The 14,449-nt window shown below is 41.3% G+C and overlaps 1 protein-coding gene across 8 annotated transcripts in view; it reads left to right on the top strand.

The window, feature by feature from the left end:
* The window catches only part of ENPP2 (ectonucleotide pyrophosphatase/phosphodiesterase 2), a 189,307-nt gene that overhangs the window by 108,103 nt on the left and 66,755 nt on the right, over nt 1-14,449 (top strand). For all 8 annotated transcript variants that reach the window (XM_073679813.1, XM_073679812.1, XM_073679817.1 and 5 more), the window contains exons 7-13: nt 300-379; nt 1,420-1,539; nt 1,797-1,852; nt 2,637-2,702; nt 3,888-3,960; nt 7,161-7,269; nt 12,505-12,627. In XM_073679813.1, coding sequence (XP_073535914.1) covers nt 300-379; nt 1,420-1,539; nt 1,797-1,852; nt 2,637-2,702; nt 3,888-3,960; nt 7,161-7,269; nt 12,505-12,627 — 627 coding nt within the window. The remainder of the gene's footprint in view (nt 1-299; nt 380-1,419; nt 1,540-1,796; nt 1,853-2,636; nt 2,703-3,887; nt 3,961-7,160; nt 7,270-12,504; nt 12,628-14,449) is intronic.

The raw sequence follows: 14,449 nt of genomic DNA on the forward strand, positions 1-14,449 counted from the left end.
TGTGATTTGACCACTTTTTTTAATACATCAGAACCACTGTATTATTTATACACATGTGTTAATACCTATTTTTTCAGAATTTTATATGTAGCTTGAGCCCTAGAAATTGGTCTTTATTTTTATGACAAATCTGCTTCTGTGTAAAACCCATATTGCTCAAGTTTCTTGAATTTTCTAGAATATTTATTTGCATGCATGATGTGATTTGCAGAAAAACATAAAAAAAATATATTGTGCAGTGTAGAAACAATACAAGCATTTTGAAATTATTTTGTCTGTTTATTTCTTTTATTTTTTAGGAACGTGTGGAACACATTCACCTTATATGAGACCTGTGTACCCCACAAAAACTTTCCCAAACTTGTATACACTGGCAACGGTAAATCTCCATTTTCTTCCCACACTCCACAGACATACTGATAAGGAATTTGGATTGTGAGCCCCAGTGGGGACAGTGATGATGATGTCCAGTGGCATAAGTAGAGTCTGATGGGCTTCAGTGCAAAATTGTAACGTATTGGGCCCTTGTGGCATTCTAGATCTTATAAAGACTTGCGTGTTCACCCACTATGAAATAATGTCCCCCATCCTGGCTCCTTACCGTCATGTCTTCCATCTTGGGCCCCTTCCTATAATAATTTCCCCCATCCTGAGCCCCTTCCTATAATAATGTCCTCCATCTTGTGTACGTTTCGGGTTTAAGGTCTTCCATCCTGGGCTCCTTCCAGTAATAATGTCTTTTGCTGTTCTACAGCACATTTAAACAAAATTAATAAAAATTCTTCTAGACTTCCTCCGCTCCCAAGACGTGCAATTTCCTTCTCGATAGCTGGCTCAGGAGCCGTCAGCTAAGTCCAGCATGCCTGCCATACACCGCCCAGGCATGCAGGCATCAGCTGCCTACCTCTGATTGGCCAGCAGCGTGTATTGCTGTGGTGCTAGGAGCCGGTGGGTCTCTGCACTGCAATACATTTCAGCTGAACGTTTGTCTAAGGACGCACATCCAGGTGAAATAGGCGGCCCCCTCATGGGAGGGTACGAGTGCGATCATTACGCTCCTGATGTTGTCTGTATAGTGTTTTTGTATTCTAAAACTTCTTATACTGTAGATATATATGTATGTGTGTGTTATTCTTCTGACCTGGGCTTATTTTGCGAGGTGTGAGAGGGTTGATTAGACAACTCCCCTGACTCAAGAAGTAAAAAGTGGCAGTCAAAATTTATTTATTTTTTTTATTTTTTCTCAAAGCATAATTGCCAATTAATTTCATCCAATAGTCTGGGATATTTCGTTCCTGTACCAGTTGCGGTTAACAAAAAAAAAAAAACACTACTGGATGAGATCTTTTTATTTTTTAATATCTGTATTTTTAGAATGTTCCATATTGTAAAACTGTGTTCGTTCATTATGTTTTTAAGGGGCTCTATCCTGAATCTCATGGGATTGTTGGTAATTCTATGTATGATCCAGTGTTTGATGCCAACTTCAGCCTTCGTTCACGGGAGAAATTCAATCACAGATGGTGGGGTGGCCAACCGGTAAGTAATAAACAACATTCAGTCTTGGCAATGGGGGAAAAAAAGACCTTGATATAAAAATTAGCTTTTATTAGATATGTGGCAATTCTTAGAGGTAGACCTCAATATCGGGACTATCCAGCTGTGTTATTACATGGTCTACACTCTCTTCGGAGGGTTACAGTCTGATGAACATTATGTACCATGTGTTTTGGAGGTTTGAGATTATACAGATTATTACAGGGGAGTCACATGTTGTTAACTTATTTTTTCATCAGATTTGGATTACGGCTGATAAACAAGGGGTTAAGGCAGCCACGTTCTTCTGGCCCGTGTAAGTCCTTTTTACATAGTTGATAATTGTCAAACTGGTTTTTGACTGTCTTAAGGGGAATGTAGGAAACACTACAAATTGTTGTAATGCAGTTTAATTTTTATATTATTTTTTTTTAGCGTAGACAATGATATAGGGAAAAAAAAAAAAAATATATATATATATTTTGTTTCTTAGGCATTCCTCACATGTATTAAACCTGTCAAAGGCTGTGTGCCCACTATGCGGTTTTTTTAAGCGTTTCCGCAGCGGCAATTCCATGCCGGTTGCATGGATTTATATATTGTGACCAAGTTGTCAAGCACTTTCCAAGTGATGCTAAAATCGCTTGGAAAGCGCTTGACAACCCACATGCGGAAATGTATACAAAAACTCTTCACTTCCGCATGTCCCTGGCAGGAAAAACGCATGTACAATCCGCATGTACAATCCGCATGTGTTTTTTTTTCTGCCAGGGAGATGCAGAAACGCTCAGGAAAAATCCGGAGCATTTCTGCATCGTGGGCACATAGCCAAACAGTCGCAAATCATGAGCACTGAGTGACAGAAAACATAACACCGAGCACCGCTAAAGATTCTCTGCGAGCACCAGAGCATGCTCGCCGAAAGGGTTAACAGAACATACTCGCTCATCACTAGTCCCTACTTAAAAGTTTAAGTGATTCAGTGGACTACTAAGGGCAACTATTCCATTTTTTTTATGCACTTATTTTGATAAATCTGTACCAGTTCTATCATGCTATATTGTTTTACCGGTTAGCACTCTTGTTCTCTTCTTTCCTAGAGCGATCACCCAACAACGTAGAGTAATGACGGTTCTACAGTGGTTGCATCTACCTGAAACTGAAAGGTATGTTACGGCACAGCTGTTCTTTTTCATTAAAGGAAACATGCTCTTTAACACTCGAGCTTTGTATTCATGTATTAAACTAAAATATGTCATAGTAGTCCCTACCTACACCCCCCCCAAAAAAAAGACACAATATTGAAAAATAAGAGCCTTTATTCACAATGTGGCTACACTATATAAGAGACATTAAATACACCAGGACAATATTATAAACCCATAGAGGGATATACTGCCAAAGCTGTGCAATTATGCATGATCTTTACCATGAATAACATTCATTTTAAAAGCAGTCGTAATTAATAAACTGTTATTTCAAAGATAAGTTATACCAAAGTTTGTGTGTAATGTCTGACTGAATAATAATTGGACAATATGGTAAAGGGTAAACAAAAGAATTACCATAAAAAATTAGCCACAGTTAAAGTGGTATTCTGGGTGACATACTGCAATATAAAATAGATGCACATGATAGATATGAAGCACATGCAGTGAGAATGGTATATACTAACCAGATTTCATGGTATGGCCTGCTTGCCCTCACAAACACTCCAATGCGCGTTTCGCTACTTTGCTTCATCAGGGAGATTTGTATTCAGTAGGAATTTTTAGACAGTCTGCTTACTTATACCTATTTTTTTTGGGTGGGGAGCTCAGATTACTTGTCATATATGTAACAAAATATGCAAATGAGTAATATTATGTCTATTGTATACCTGTATAGATGGGTTATTTTTCCCCATGGCAAATCTTCTGAGGTCCCCCAGCTTGTTTTGGTTCATTACACCCAATGGCAAGGCTTCCTCTGTCCCCAAGCTGGAGTAGTTTATTATACCCCATAGTGAAGTTTCTGTTGTCCCCTAGCTGGTCTTGTTTTTATGACACCCCATAGTGAGTCTTCTGCTGTCCCCCCACTGTTCTTGGTTTATTAAATCCCATGGCAAAGTTTTCATGGTTCACCATCTGGTCTTGGTTTATTGAAGCCCTCCAGACAAGAGACTACTCCAGGCAATCACAGGCTTCATGCGTTTCATACGTAGTATGTGTAAACATGTAATCACCGAAGGTGGAAATGCATGGATCGGCCACTGGTCCAGAGAAGTCGTGGCACAGGAGCAAAGTATATATGGTTATACTGACTATAGCAATGTAAATACGGCAGCTCATAACTTTTCTGTTACATTTTAGACCGTACGTGTATGCAATATATCTGGAGCAACCTGATCAAGCAGGACATCGATATGGACCGTTCAGCAGTGAGGTATGTATTAAGTCTATTACATTTGATTAAAACTGGTTACAATTGGCCATTAGTCATACAAGTTCGCTTAGTAATTGACATTACCCATCATTGGACCACACACACAACCCTTTTCAGGTCCATGCTACATACACATTTAGGGTATGTTCTCAAAGTTCATTTAGGTTGTAAAATTTCTGCAACGAAAAAAAAAAATGGATTTAATTATAGTGTTGTGGATTGGCCTCATGTCACTTTTTGCATTAATTGGCAGTCTTCCTATGTCAAACAGATTAATGTCTGATAGACATCACTGCATATGGTCAATTTGCACCTGATCGAATGCATTGTCATACTTTTGATCAAAATTATTGTTTGATCTAATGACCTAGAGTCACGAGACCTTATCTTTGCATGATGTCAATATGTCATCACTTTGAACTGTACGCTAGACACATGGAAATGGAATTTATTCAATGGGGGAGGGGGCAGTGCAAAACTTTAACATAAAGTGTATTGGTAGCTGTGGATCTGTTTTCAGAAAATTGAGATCGGTCATGAGTTTTCCCTCCAGTGCTTGGTGCAAGTGAAAAGTACAGGGTGATTAACTTGCTGCTTTAACCGGAAAAATTGTGTAACTTCTAAAAGAGACCTATCGTACTGAAATTTTGACTGTACATACCGTGGCTCATGAGAAGCTGATGTTTTAAAGCATGTGTTGAAAAATGTTCACCGTTTTCATCCAAGCACGCTTGCATGGTGCCGTTCCATATTGTTGAATGTATTCCGCAGAATGTCTGGGGTCATAGCCTGAATTTCTCGCTGTATGTTCTCTGAGTGTCTGTATTGTTCATAGCGTCTTACTGTACACCCGACCCTTCAAATGGCTCCAAAGAAGTGGCGTGCAGCTGGTCCGGAGATGACCGGCGGGGCGAGACCACTCGAGGCAAGGATATTTCTTGTCGCTGAGGTTCGTTGCAATTTCACTTCTCATGAAGCAAAGTATGTAGAGACCAGCTCTTTTACAAGTTACAGCTATTTTTCCGGTAAAGTAACAAGTGAATCACGCTGTATAATACAAGAGTAGAACTCATTGGTAATGGTTAGAATCATAGAATGATAGAGTTGGAGGGGTCCTCCATGGTCATCGTGTCCAACCCCCTGCTCAGTGCAGGAGTCACCAAACCATCTCAGACAGATGTCTGTCCAGCCTCTGTTTTGAAGATTTCCATTCTTCATCATAGCATAAGGTCCCTTTGTACGATGCTCATAGGTCATATGGATAGGAGGCAAGATGCATTTACACTGCATGATTATTGGGAATGAGCGATCCTCGGAATGCTATTTTACTAATAATTGCGTCGTGTAAAAAGACTGCCGATCACTGAATAAATGGGCAAAATATTAGTTTGTCAGGGGAATTGATCTTTTGGCTTAAAAGATCATTGTTCTCGGCAGCACATCTTCCTATGTAAACAGGACGTGCTGCTGAGAATTATGAGAGCCTGAGAACAGTCTATTACTGATCGTTCTGTGTGCGTTGTAAGCACGGTCAGCCTGTCCAACCAGGTCTATTAAACGACTACCAATCGGCAGCCTCTTAACATAGCAGATAGGTTAGTGTATACATGGGGCAGCACAGTGGCTCAGTGGTTAGCACTGCAGGCTTGCAGCGCTGGGGTCCTGAGTTCAAATCTCACCAAGGACAACGTCTGCAAGGAGTTTGTATTGACGCGCCCCCTGGGCCGTGGGGTACCCGGAGCCGAGCCTGTAGATGCTGGGGGTTTTAGTCACCGTGGCGGTGACCCGGTCCGTGACCCAGGGCGGTCAAACCAGAGTAGTCAATGTGTGTCTGTTATGTATAGTCTGACTACGCCACCTGTGGAATGCGGTTATTGGGAACCGCCGCTGGTGGTATGTGCAGCAAGGTGATGCAACTCCCCACAGGAAGAGTGTAGCTTCAGGGCAGCGCGTATGGATGATGGTGCAAGGTGTCACGGTGCAAGAATAATCACAGAGTCCAAACGATGCAGTCCCAGATCCTTTACTCACGGTTTAAGCAGTTCCAGTTACAGGGCCAGTGTAAGAGCCCACGGCGTCCTCTGCTCACGCAGTGAGGGGCTCGGACAACTCCCAGATACCTCCAGAGTATTTATCAGGACCCCCTTCTGTGTATCCTTTCTGGCCTTCTCCCTGCACCTCACACCTAGTAGCACTCCGGTCCGGTGTCCTTGGGCCTTGGTGGGCGACGTGTGTTCCGTCCCCGGGGTCCTATGCGGCCACCTTCCTAGCACACTGGTATGGACTTGTGGTCTGCGGTATTTAAAATGCTGCAGCCTCTGGTTCTCTAGTTAGGCTTTGTAACTCTTGGCTAGTTAAGGGACTGGTTCCCTTTGTACGGCCTGACCCCCCTACCTCCTGGCAGTGGCGGGTGTACGGGTGGCTTGCTGCACAGCCCGTACCCCTGGGGTCCCTTCACTTCTCGTCCCGGAGCCTCTCCTGCTCCCCTTCTCTCTCCCTTCTCCTTCAGGCTCAGGCCTCCTGACTTGGCCCGCTGGTGGAGCAGAGCTCATGCAGAGCCCCTGCTCCTGTCACTTTCCTCCTCTGACTGACTGACTTACTGACCCTGAACCAAGATGGTTCCTTACTTTTATAACTCCTGCTGATGTGCTCCCAGGATCTACGTCCTCCACCCACCCACTACATAGTTCCCCCTCTCTAAGTGGTTCCTCCCCACTCCAGCCAGGGATCAGGGACTGTGCTCTCCCGTAGGAGCAATCTCGCCCTGTCCCCAGGAAATGTGGTGTAGTGGATGTAGTGTTAGGTTCCTGAGCTATACTCCTTCCTTACCTGAGAGTGAGATACCACACCTCTGGGTGAGATGCAATACCTCTGTGGCGACCGAACCCTCAGGGGCGCCACAGTATGTTCTCCCCGTGTTTGCATGGGTCTCCTCCGGGTTCTCCGGTTTCCTCCCACACTCCAAACACATACTGATAGGGAATGTAGATTGTGAGCCCCGATGGGGACAGTGATGATAATGTCTGTAAAGCGCTGTGGAATTAATGGCGCTATATAAGTGCGTTAAATAAATAAATACGTGGCCTTATCTTAGTGAGTAATCTACAATAGAAACACAAATAATCAAATATTAAAAGTAACTTCTGTGGCGTCATGTGATGAATGTTGATGGTGTTTTTTTTGTTTTTTTTTTCCTGTAGCTGACAAACCAATTGAAGGACATTGATGGAGTAGTCGGCATGCTAATGGACGGCTTGAAACAAATGAAGCTGCATAGGTGCGTCAACATTATGTTTGTAGGAGATCATGGTAAGTTTACTTCTTTTGGCTTTCTCTTTGCCATGTGGACAGGTCACACATGCACACAACGAGCTTGATGGTTACATATCTTATATAGGACTCGAGCTTGGTAGTTGCAATTACTGTAGGTGGCGCTATTGTTTGAATATTTTTGAACAAAGTCTTATTTTTTTACAAACTGGTGCTGTAGAAATTTCAAGTGCATACTAACTGCTCTTTCCCACTACTTGACGTATATACATTCATCAAAGATCGGGCTGGGGAGCTGAACTCGCACCGCCAGAGCTGGTGGCGGCAGTACTTTATACATCCAGCAGCTGCCTCTAACAGAAGTGACCGTAGAGTTCTCCAATAGCTCCTGTTTAATCACTTAAACGCCTAGATATTCAGCTGGGGCATCTGTTGAGGCACCCATTGTCTCAATCTCTCCATAAGTTAATCACAGGGTGCCGATGAGCTACCAGCCGGGGCCCTGCTGCATGTCCCCTTCACTGCCATCTTGACACTCCTGGGGAAGCCTCAGCCACAGACTGCAGTATATCGTAAAAATCACAATCTCTCATAAAGACCAATATTTTAAAAATTGCAGTATATAGTATAAGCGATTGCAGACCCCCCCCCACCCCCATTGCCTTCATGAAAAGTTTAATAACATTTTTTTTTTGAAAATTCTAAAAAATCGCCTCCTCATACAAATATTTGATATCCCTGCATCCGTAAAAGACCAGTCAAAATATAAAAACATTTAACTTGTAAGATAAACCTCCTTAAAGAGAAAAAAAAGTATTGAAACGTCAGAATTGCCATTTTTGTTGTTCTTTCAATGGCTCCCTGAATAAGATGCCATAAAAAGTGATCAAAATGTTTTATATTGTACTAATAAAAACGTCAGCTTACCACGCAGAAAAAAAAAAAGTTCATATTATTGGAAAAATAAAGTTTTAGTTCTAGGAAAATGGCCACACAAAAAAAAAACAACTTTCTTCTAAAGTTCAGAATTTTTTACAAGCCACTAAAGTAATAAAACAACTTTAGATGTTTGGTATCTCTGTAATTGTAATGACCTGACGAATCATGATCATGCCTTGTCATTTTTGCTGCACAATAAATGTTGTAAAAACAACCCACCCCCCAATAACAATGGTGGAATTAGATAGCTTTTTATTATTTTTTTCCTCCCCTTCTTCCAGGGGACATTAATAAAGTTGGCTGCTTTCTTAGATATGTTTTCTTTAATTTTTTAGCACATGCCGGAATTGTTTGTTTTTTGCTTTGTTTCTTGTAACAATATGGTCTACCTAGGGAGACAGGGTGGATTAGGCTGAGGCATGGATTGTGCACGTTTTACAAAATCTCAGGCTTGATAATGTCAAAGTTTCTTGGCGTGGGTGATTACACACAAGACCTAAGTTCTTAGGGTAAAGATCTCTGGCATCCAGCAGTGTCTCGATTGCTCCAGCAGGGGCGATAAAAAGCTCAGAAATTCCACGTTCATCATGTCTCAGCCCTGAATACATTTTGATGTTTTAATTAAAAAGACTTTAGCTTTGGAATAATTCAGAAAGATTATTCAACTATGAACCCGGCGGCTGGAAGTCGATAATTTTACTTTAAGGTCATCGTAAACTAGAACAAAGTGTGCTGTCTGATCACAGCTGGTGTGTTGAAATCTAGAATCAGCAGGACCTTTTTAATCAGGGTCGAAAAAAAATGTTTTTCTAAATGTTAAAACCAATTCTGTGTTAACCATATAATGACTGTGGGCATGGGTAAAGGCCATGATGTCCCTATACCAGGGATGAACAAAAGCAAGTTGGTTCTTGAGAACGGAAGCCAGTTGGAACAAAATCTGAATCATAAGACCCTATGGACTTCTTAGAAAGGTTGGCCTTATGATGAATTTGACCATGCTCCATCCCGCTTATGCCCTACCCTTGCTAAGCCCATGTTGCTGTAGCTTGTAAGTGCCATAACTCAGCAGTTGTGCAAAAATATTTCGACTTGTTAACAGATTTCTGGCGAAAATATATTCTTAAAGTGGCCCTTAGATACATAAATTCTGGACTGGATTACTGCTATATAGACTGTTCTTATAAATAAGAGGTTATTTGTACACATTTTGATCAAGTTGTGTGAGCACACATTTTGATCAAGTTGATCAAGTGTGAGCCCACCTGCCAGTGACCAGGTAACCACTTTTGCTGGGAACCTTCACAAAAAGACTTTCCTCTCCTGGGCCTACTAACTTAAAGGGCAGGTATTGTACAGTTCTAATTAACGCCTTCACTCTCCAACAAGTTCTTGATTTTGCTGTTTCATTTTCTTATCCCAAAAGCCATAACCATTTTATTTTTCTATCAACATAGATGTACAGTGGGTACGGAAAGTATTCAGACCCCTTTACATTTTTCACTCTTTGTTTCATTGCAGCCATTTGGTAAATACTAAAAATGTCATTTTATTTCTCATTAAAGTTCCCTCTGCACCCCATCTTGACTGCAAAAAATTCTACATTTGTTTTTTTTTTCAAATTTATTTATTAAAAAAGAAAAACTGAAATATCACATGGTCATAAGTATTCAGACCCTTAGCTCAGCATTGAGTACAAGCACCCTTTTGAGCTAGTACAACCATGAGTCTTCTTGGGAATGATGCAACAAGTTTTTCACACCTGGATTTGGGGATCCTCTGCCATTCTTCCCTGCAGATCCTCTCAGGGCTCTGGCTGGGCCAGTCAAGAATGGTCACAGAGTTGTTCTGAAGCCACTCCTTTGTTATTTTAGCTGTGTGCTTAGGGTCATTGTCTTGTTGGAAGGTGAACCTTCGGCCAAGTCTGAGGTCCAGAGCACTCTGGAAGAGGTTTTCATCCAGGATATCTCTGTACTTGGCTGCATTCAGGTTTCCTTCAATTGCAACCAGTCGTCCTGTCCCTGCAGCTGAAAAACACCCCCATAGCATGATGCTGCCACCACCATATTTCACTATTGGGATGGTATTAGGCAGGTGATGAGCAGTGCCTGATTTTCTCCACACATAACGCTTAGAATTATCACCAAAAAGTTCTATCTTCGTCTCATCAAACCAGAGAATCTTTTTTTCTCATAGTCTGGGAGTCCTTCATGTGTTTTTGAGCAAACTCTATGCAGGCTTTCATATCTCTTGCATTGAGGAGAGGCTTCCGTCGGGCCACTCTGCTATAAAGGCCCGGCTGGTGGAGGGCTGCAGTGATAGTTGACTTTGTGGAACTTTCTCCCATCTCCCTACTGCATCTCTGGAACTCAGCCACAGTGATCTTGGGGTTCTTCTTTACCTCTCTCACCAAGGCTCTTCTCTCACGATTGCTCAGTTTGGCTGGACGTCCAGGTCTAGGAAGACTTCTGGTGGTCCCAAACTTCTTCCATTTAAGGCTTATGGAGGCCACTGTGCTCTTAGGAACCTTGAGTAATGCAGAAATTCTTTTTAACCTTGGCCAGATCTGTGCCTTGCCACAATTCTGTCTCTGAGCTCCTTTGGCAGTTGCTTTGAGCTCATGATTCTCATTTGGTCTGACATGCACTGTGAGCTGTGAGGTCTTGTATAGACAGGTGTGTGCCTTTCCAAATCAAGTCCTATCAGTTTAATTAAACACAGCTGGACTCCAATGAAGGAGTAGAACCATCTCAAGGAGGATCACAAGGAAATGGACAGCATGTGACTTAAATATGAGTATCTGAGCAAAGGGTCTGAATACTTATGACCATGTGAAACAATTCTGTTTTTTTCAGTCCAGATGGGGTGCAGAGTGTACTTTAATGAGAAAAAAATGAACTTTTTAGAATTTACCAAATATCTGCAATGAAACAAAGAGTGAAAATTTAAAGGGGTCTGAATACTTTCCGTACCCACTGTATTAGGGCTTATTTTTTTTTTGCTGGACAAGTTGTCTTTTCGAAAAACACTGTTAAGTTCATTGTATAGTAAAATTAACAGGAAAAAAATAAATTCCAAGTGCTTTAAAATTATGAACATTATGCAATTTATATTTGTGTGTGGGTGATTTCACATCATTGATGTTATTATAAAAATGACTTGGAAACCTGATTCACCTGGCCAGCACGATTACGGCAATACCAAACCCACCCACAAATCAGAAGTTTGTAAGTTTTGGGCTGTCACCATTTTCCGAGACCCTTAATGTTTGTTTATAGTTTTCCGTCTATGAAGCTTTGTGGTGGATTGTTTAGCGTTTTTATACAATTTTAGGGTTCATAAGATGCTTTAATTTTTTAGGGAGGTGTGGTGACTGAAAAATAAAAATTCTGTTTTTTCTTTTCTTGATACGGTGTGTACCGATTTGGGTCAATTTTTATATTTTGATAGATCAGATTTTTATAATGCTACTGAATGTATATTTTTTAAATGTCTTTATTTTTAATGGGGGAAAAGCTGGGCTGATTCAAAATTTAATATACATAGCATTTCGAATCAACCCAGCTTTCCCCCCATTTAAAAAAAACGAAATAAAAAAATACACATATAACATCAGTATAACAGTAAAAATCTGATCTATCAAAATATAAAAATTTACCCGAATTGGTAAACGCGTAACCAGAAAAAGAAAATCCTAAATAAATATATAGCATATAGAGGAGCTTCAAAAGAGCACCAAGATGTCAGTGATGGGGGTCTTCAGAAGGCCCCAACCAATGGGTGATCCACGATGGCATCATGGGGAGCTGCTGGGAGCTGGCGCATGTGCACTGGCTGAGATGTCACTTAAAGGCTGCTGCCAGAAATTAACAGCAGCATCTAAACGGTTAACAGCCGCAACTGTAACTACTGTATATTCCGAACGTAGCTGTTAGACAGATGCCAGCTATTTAATATAGCCAACATCCGCGACGTCTGGAGGGAGCTAACCTGCTTAGTCCCCTCCACACATGGTCACCCAAGGGCAGGACCTACAGTTATGTCCATATGTGCAAAGGGGTTAAAAACTACTTTAGACTGATAAATTGAAATTTGTAGGTCTTGTCCCAGGAGAGTAGTGCAGGTTCTCATTTGAAGAGGTCGCTGACGCACAATTTGTTCAAAATGTAAACCAAAAGCCCCAAGTGTATAACTGATGCAATGCTCACATATACCTTTTTTTTTTAACGTGTTTTTAAAAGGACAAAATCAAGCATTTTTATTATCGTTAGGTTGGGTGTTGTCAGGTTATGTGTTGGTCATTTTTTTTTTTTTTCTTGACATTTTGTCCCACAGGCATGGAGGAAGCAAACTGTGAAAAGACTGAATTTCTCACCTCCTATCTGAGCAATGTGGATGACTTTGTCTTCTTACCCGGCTCTTTGGGGCGCATGCGTACCAAGAACAATGTACCTAAACGTAAGTGAACTGCAACTTGCTTGAAAGTATGAAAATTTGTAAAAACAAAATATTTAAATTTATGGTCCAAATTTAAGAAATAATGTACCAGATCTCAAAAATTTGAATAACTACTCTAAGTATCCTCTTTGTTGTGTTTTCGATTCTTTACCCAAGTCATAGAGACGTAAGACTTTGTAAAATTTTTCTCTAGGGTGAGATCTTACTTTTCTTGTGAATAGGGATGAAAGATCATTTAATTGTGTACTGATCTTCTCAAAACCGTTGTTTAACCCTTTCATAACATTTGTTTAAAAAAAAAAAAAATACATGGTTCCTACTGTTCAATATGAAGACCTTGACTTTTGTTACACGGTTGTGGTTGGTCCACCTCCATACCCATGCCACATTGGGTTTCATACACCTGGCAGCTCTCCGCAGCGCATAATTTCCGTGATTAGTATTTGTGATCCTAGAGAGGTGGATCTTGTATATAAGCAGGCACTTCGTCTTCCAGGTCAGTGTTGTCCTAAAGCTGTAGGAAACTCAAAGAAGAAAAAAATATTGGGCACATTCAATGCTCGTTCCTATGGCAGTAAAGGTGACCTGAGAGAAGTGTACTGTCATGTCTGTACTAGAAAAGTAGAGACTAGTGGTAAGTCCCTCCTCCATTTTCAATGCATTTCTAAGTCTTCCTTCAATGCATTGAAAATTGAAAGCGCTTCAAGCTATAACCTTTTACATATGACACTGATGCATTAGTGGTTAAAATAAGCTTATGTGTTATGAGCCGGTCATGGATCAATATTTAACACTGTATAGAGGCTGAACATTGGTAAAAAAAAAGATTTGTACGGGATTGAGAAATGTTGAGTTGGTTTCACGGTTCCTCGTGGGTGTGACCCAGTTTTGCCATTCCCTAAAGTTACCATTTGGCTTTCCTTGATTGCATAACTAGAAATCCTTTCTGAGGGAAAGTTGGATGATGGACAACCCCTGTGGTTGGTGTAACAGTAGGCCTATTGGCTGCTCCACGTATGAATAAACTTGGTATAAAAAGATAATTCTTTTAAAGAGGTTGTCCGATCTGCTACTTTTTTGCCATAATAATAGGGTATGCCATGATTGTACGATAGATGCGAGTCTCAGAGCGGAGACCCCCAATTGATCTCAAGAACACGGTTCCAGTTGTCGAGGACAGAAGGGTGGCTACAGCACGCTTCTCAATTTTTGTAGCACCCATAGAAATGGAAAAAGAGAGCTGCGTATGCACAGCCAACCAATGGGTGATCCACGATGGTATCATGGGGCTGCACTGGTTGTGATGTCACTTAAAGGCTGCTGCCAGAAATTAACAGCAGCATCTAAATGGTTAACAGCCGCAACTGTAACTACTGTATGTTCCGACCGTAGCTGTTAGATGCCAGCTATTTAATATAGCCAACATCCGCGAAGTCTGGAGGGAGCTAACCTGCTTAGTCCCCTCCACACATGGTCACCCAAGGGCAGGACCTACAGTTATGTCCATATGTGCAAAGGGTTAAAAACTACTTTAGACTGATGAATTGAAATTTGTAGGTCTTGTCCCAGGAGAGCTGTCTCGGACAGCTGTGGCCCTCTCCTTGCGCTCGATAGGGGTCTCTTCGTTCAGACCTGCATGTACGTATCTCAAGAACAAGTCTTTAGCAGTCAGAAAAAGAGGACTTTGTGCGCACTCATGGCTCTCTCCATTCAGTTCTATATAAACTGCTGCGCTTTGCGATTGTCGCACTCCACAATTTTCGTAGCATCTATGGAAATGTAGAGTGTGACTGGCGCATTTTTTTTACAGCTTTTTATATAG

This window comes from Phyllobates terribilis, unplaced genomic scaffold (assembly GCF_046119375.1).
Source record: "Phyllobates terribilis strain yellow unplaced genomic scaffold, ASM4611937v1 Scaffold_4__5_contigs__length_816908805, whole genome shotgun sequence".
NCBI classification, from domain to species: domain Eukaryota; kingdom Metazoa; phylum Chordata; class Amphibia; order Anura; family Dendrobatidae; genus Phyllobates; species Phyllobates terribilis.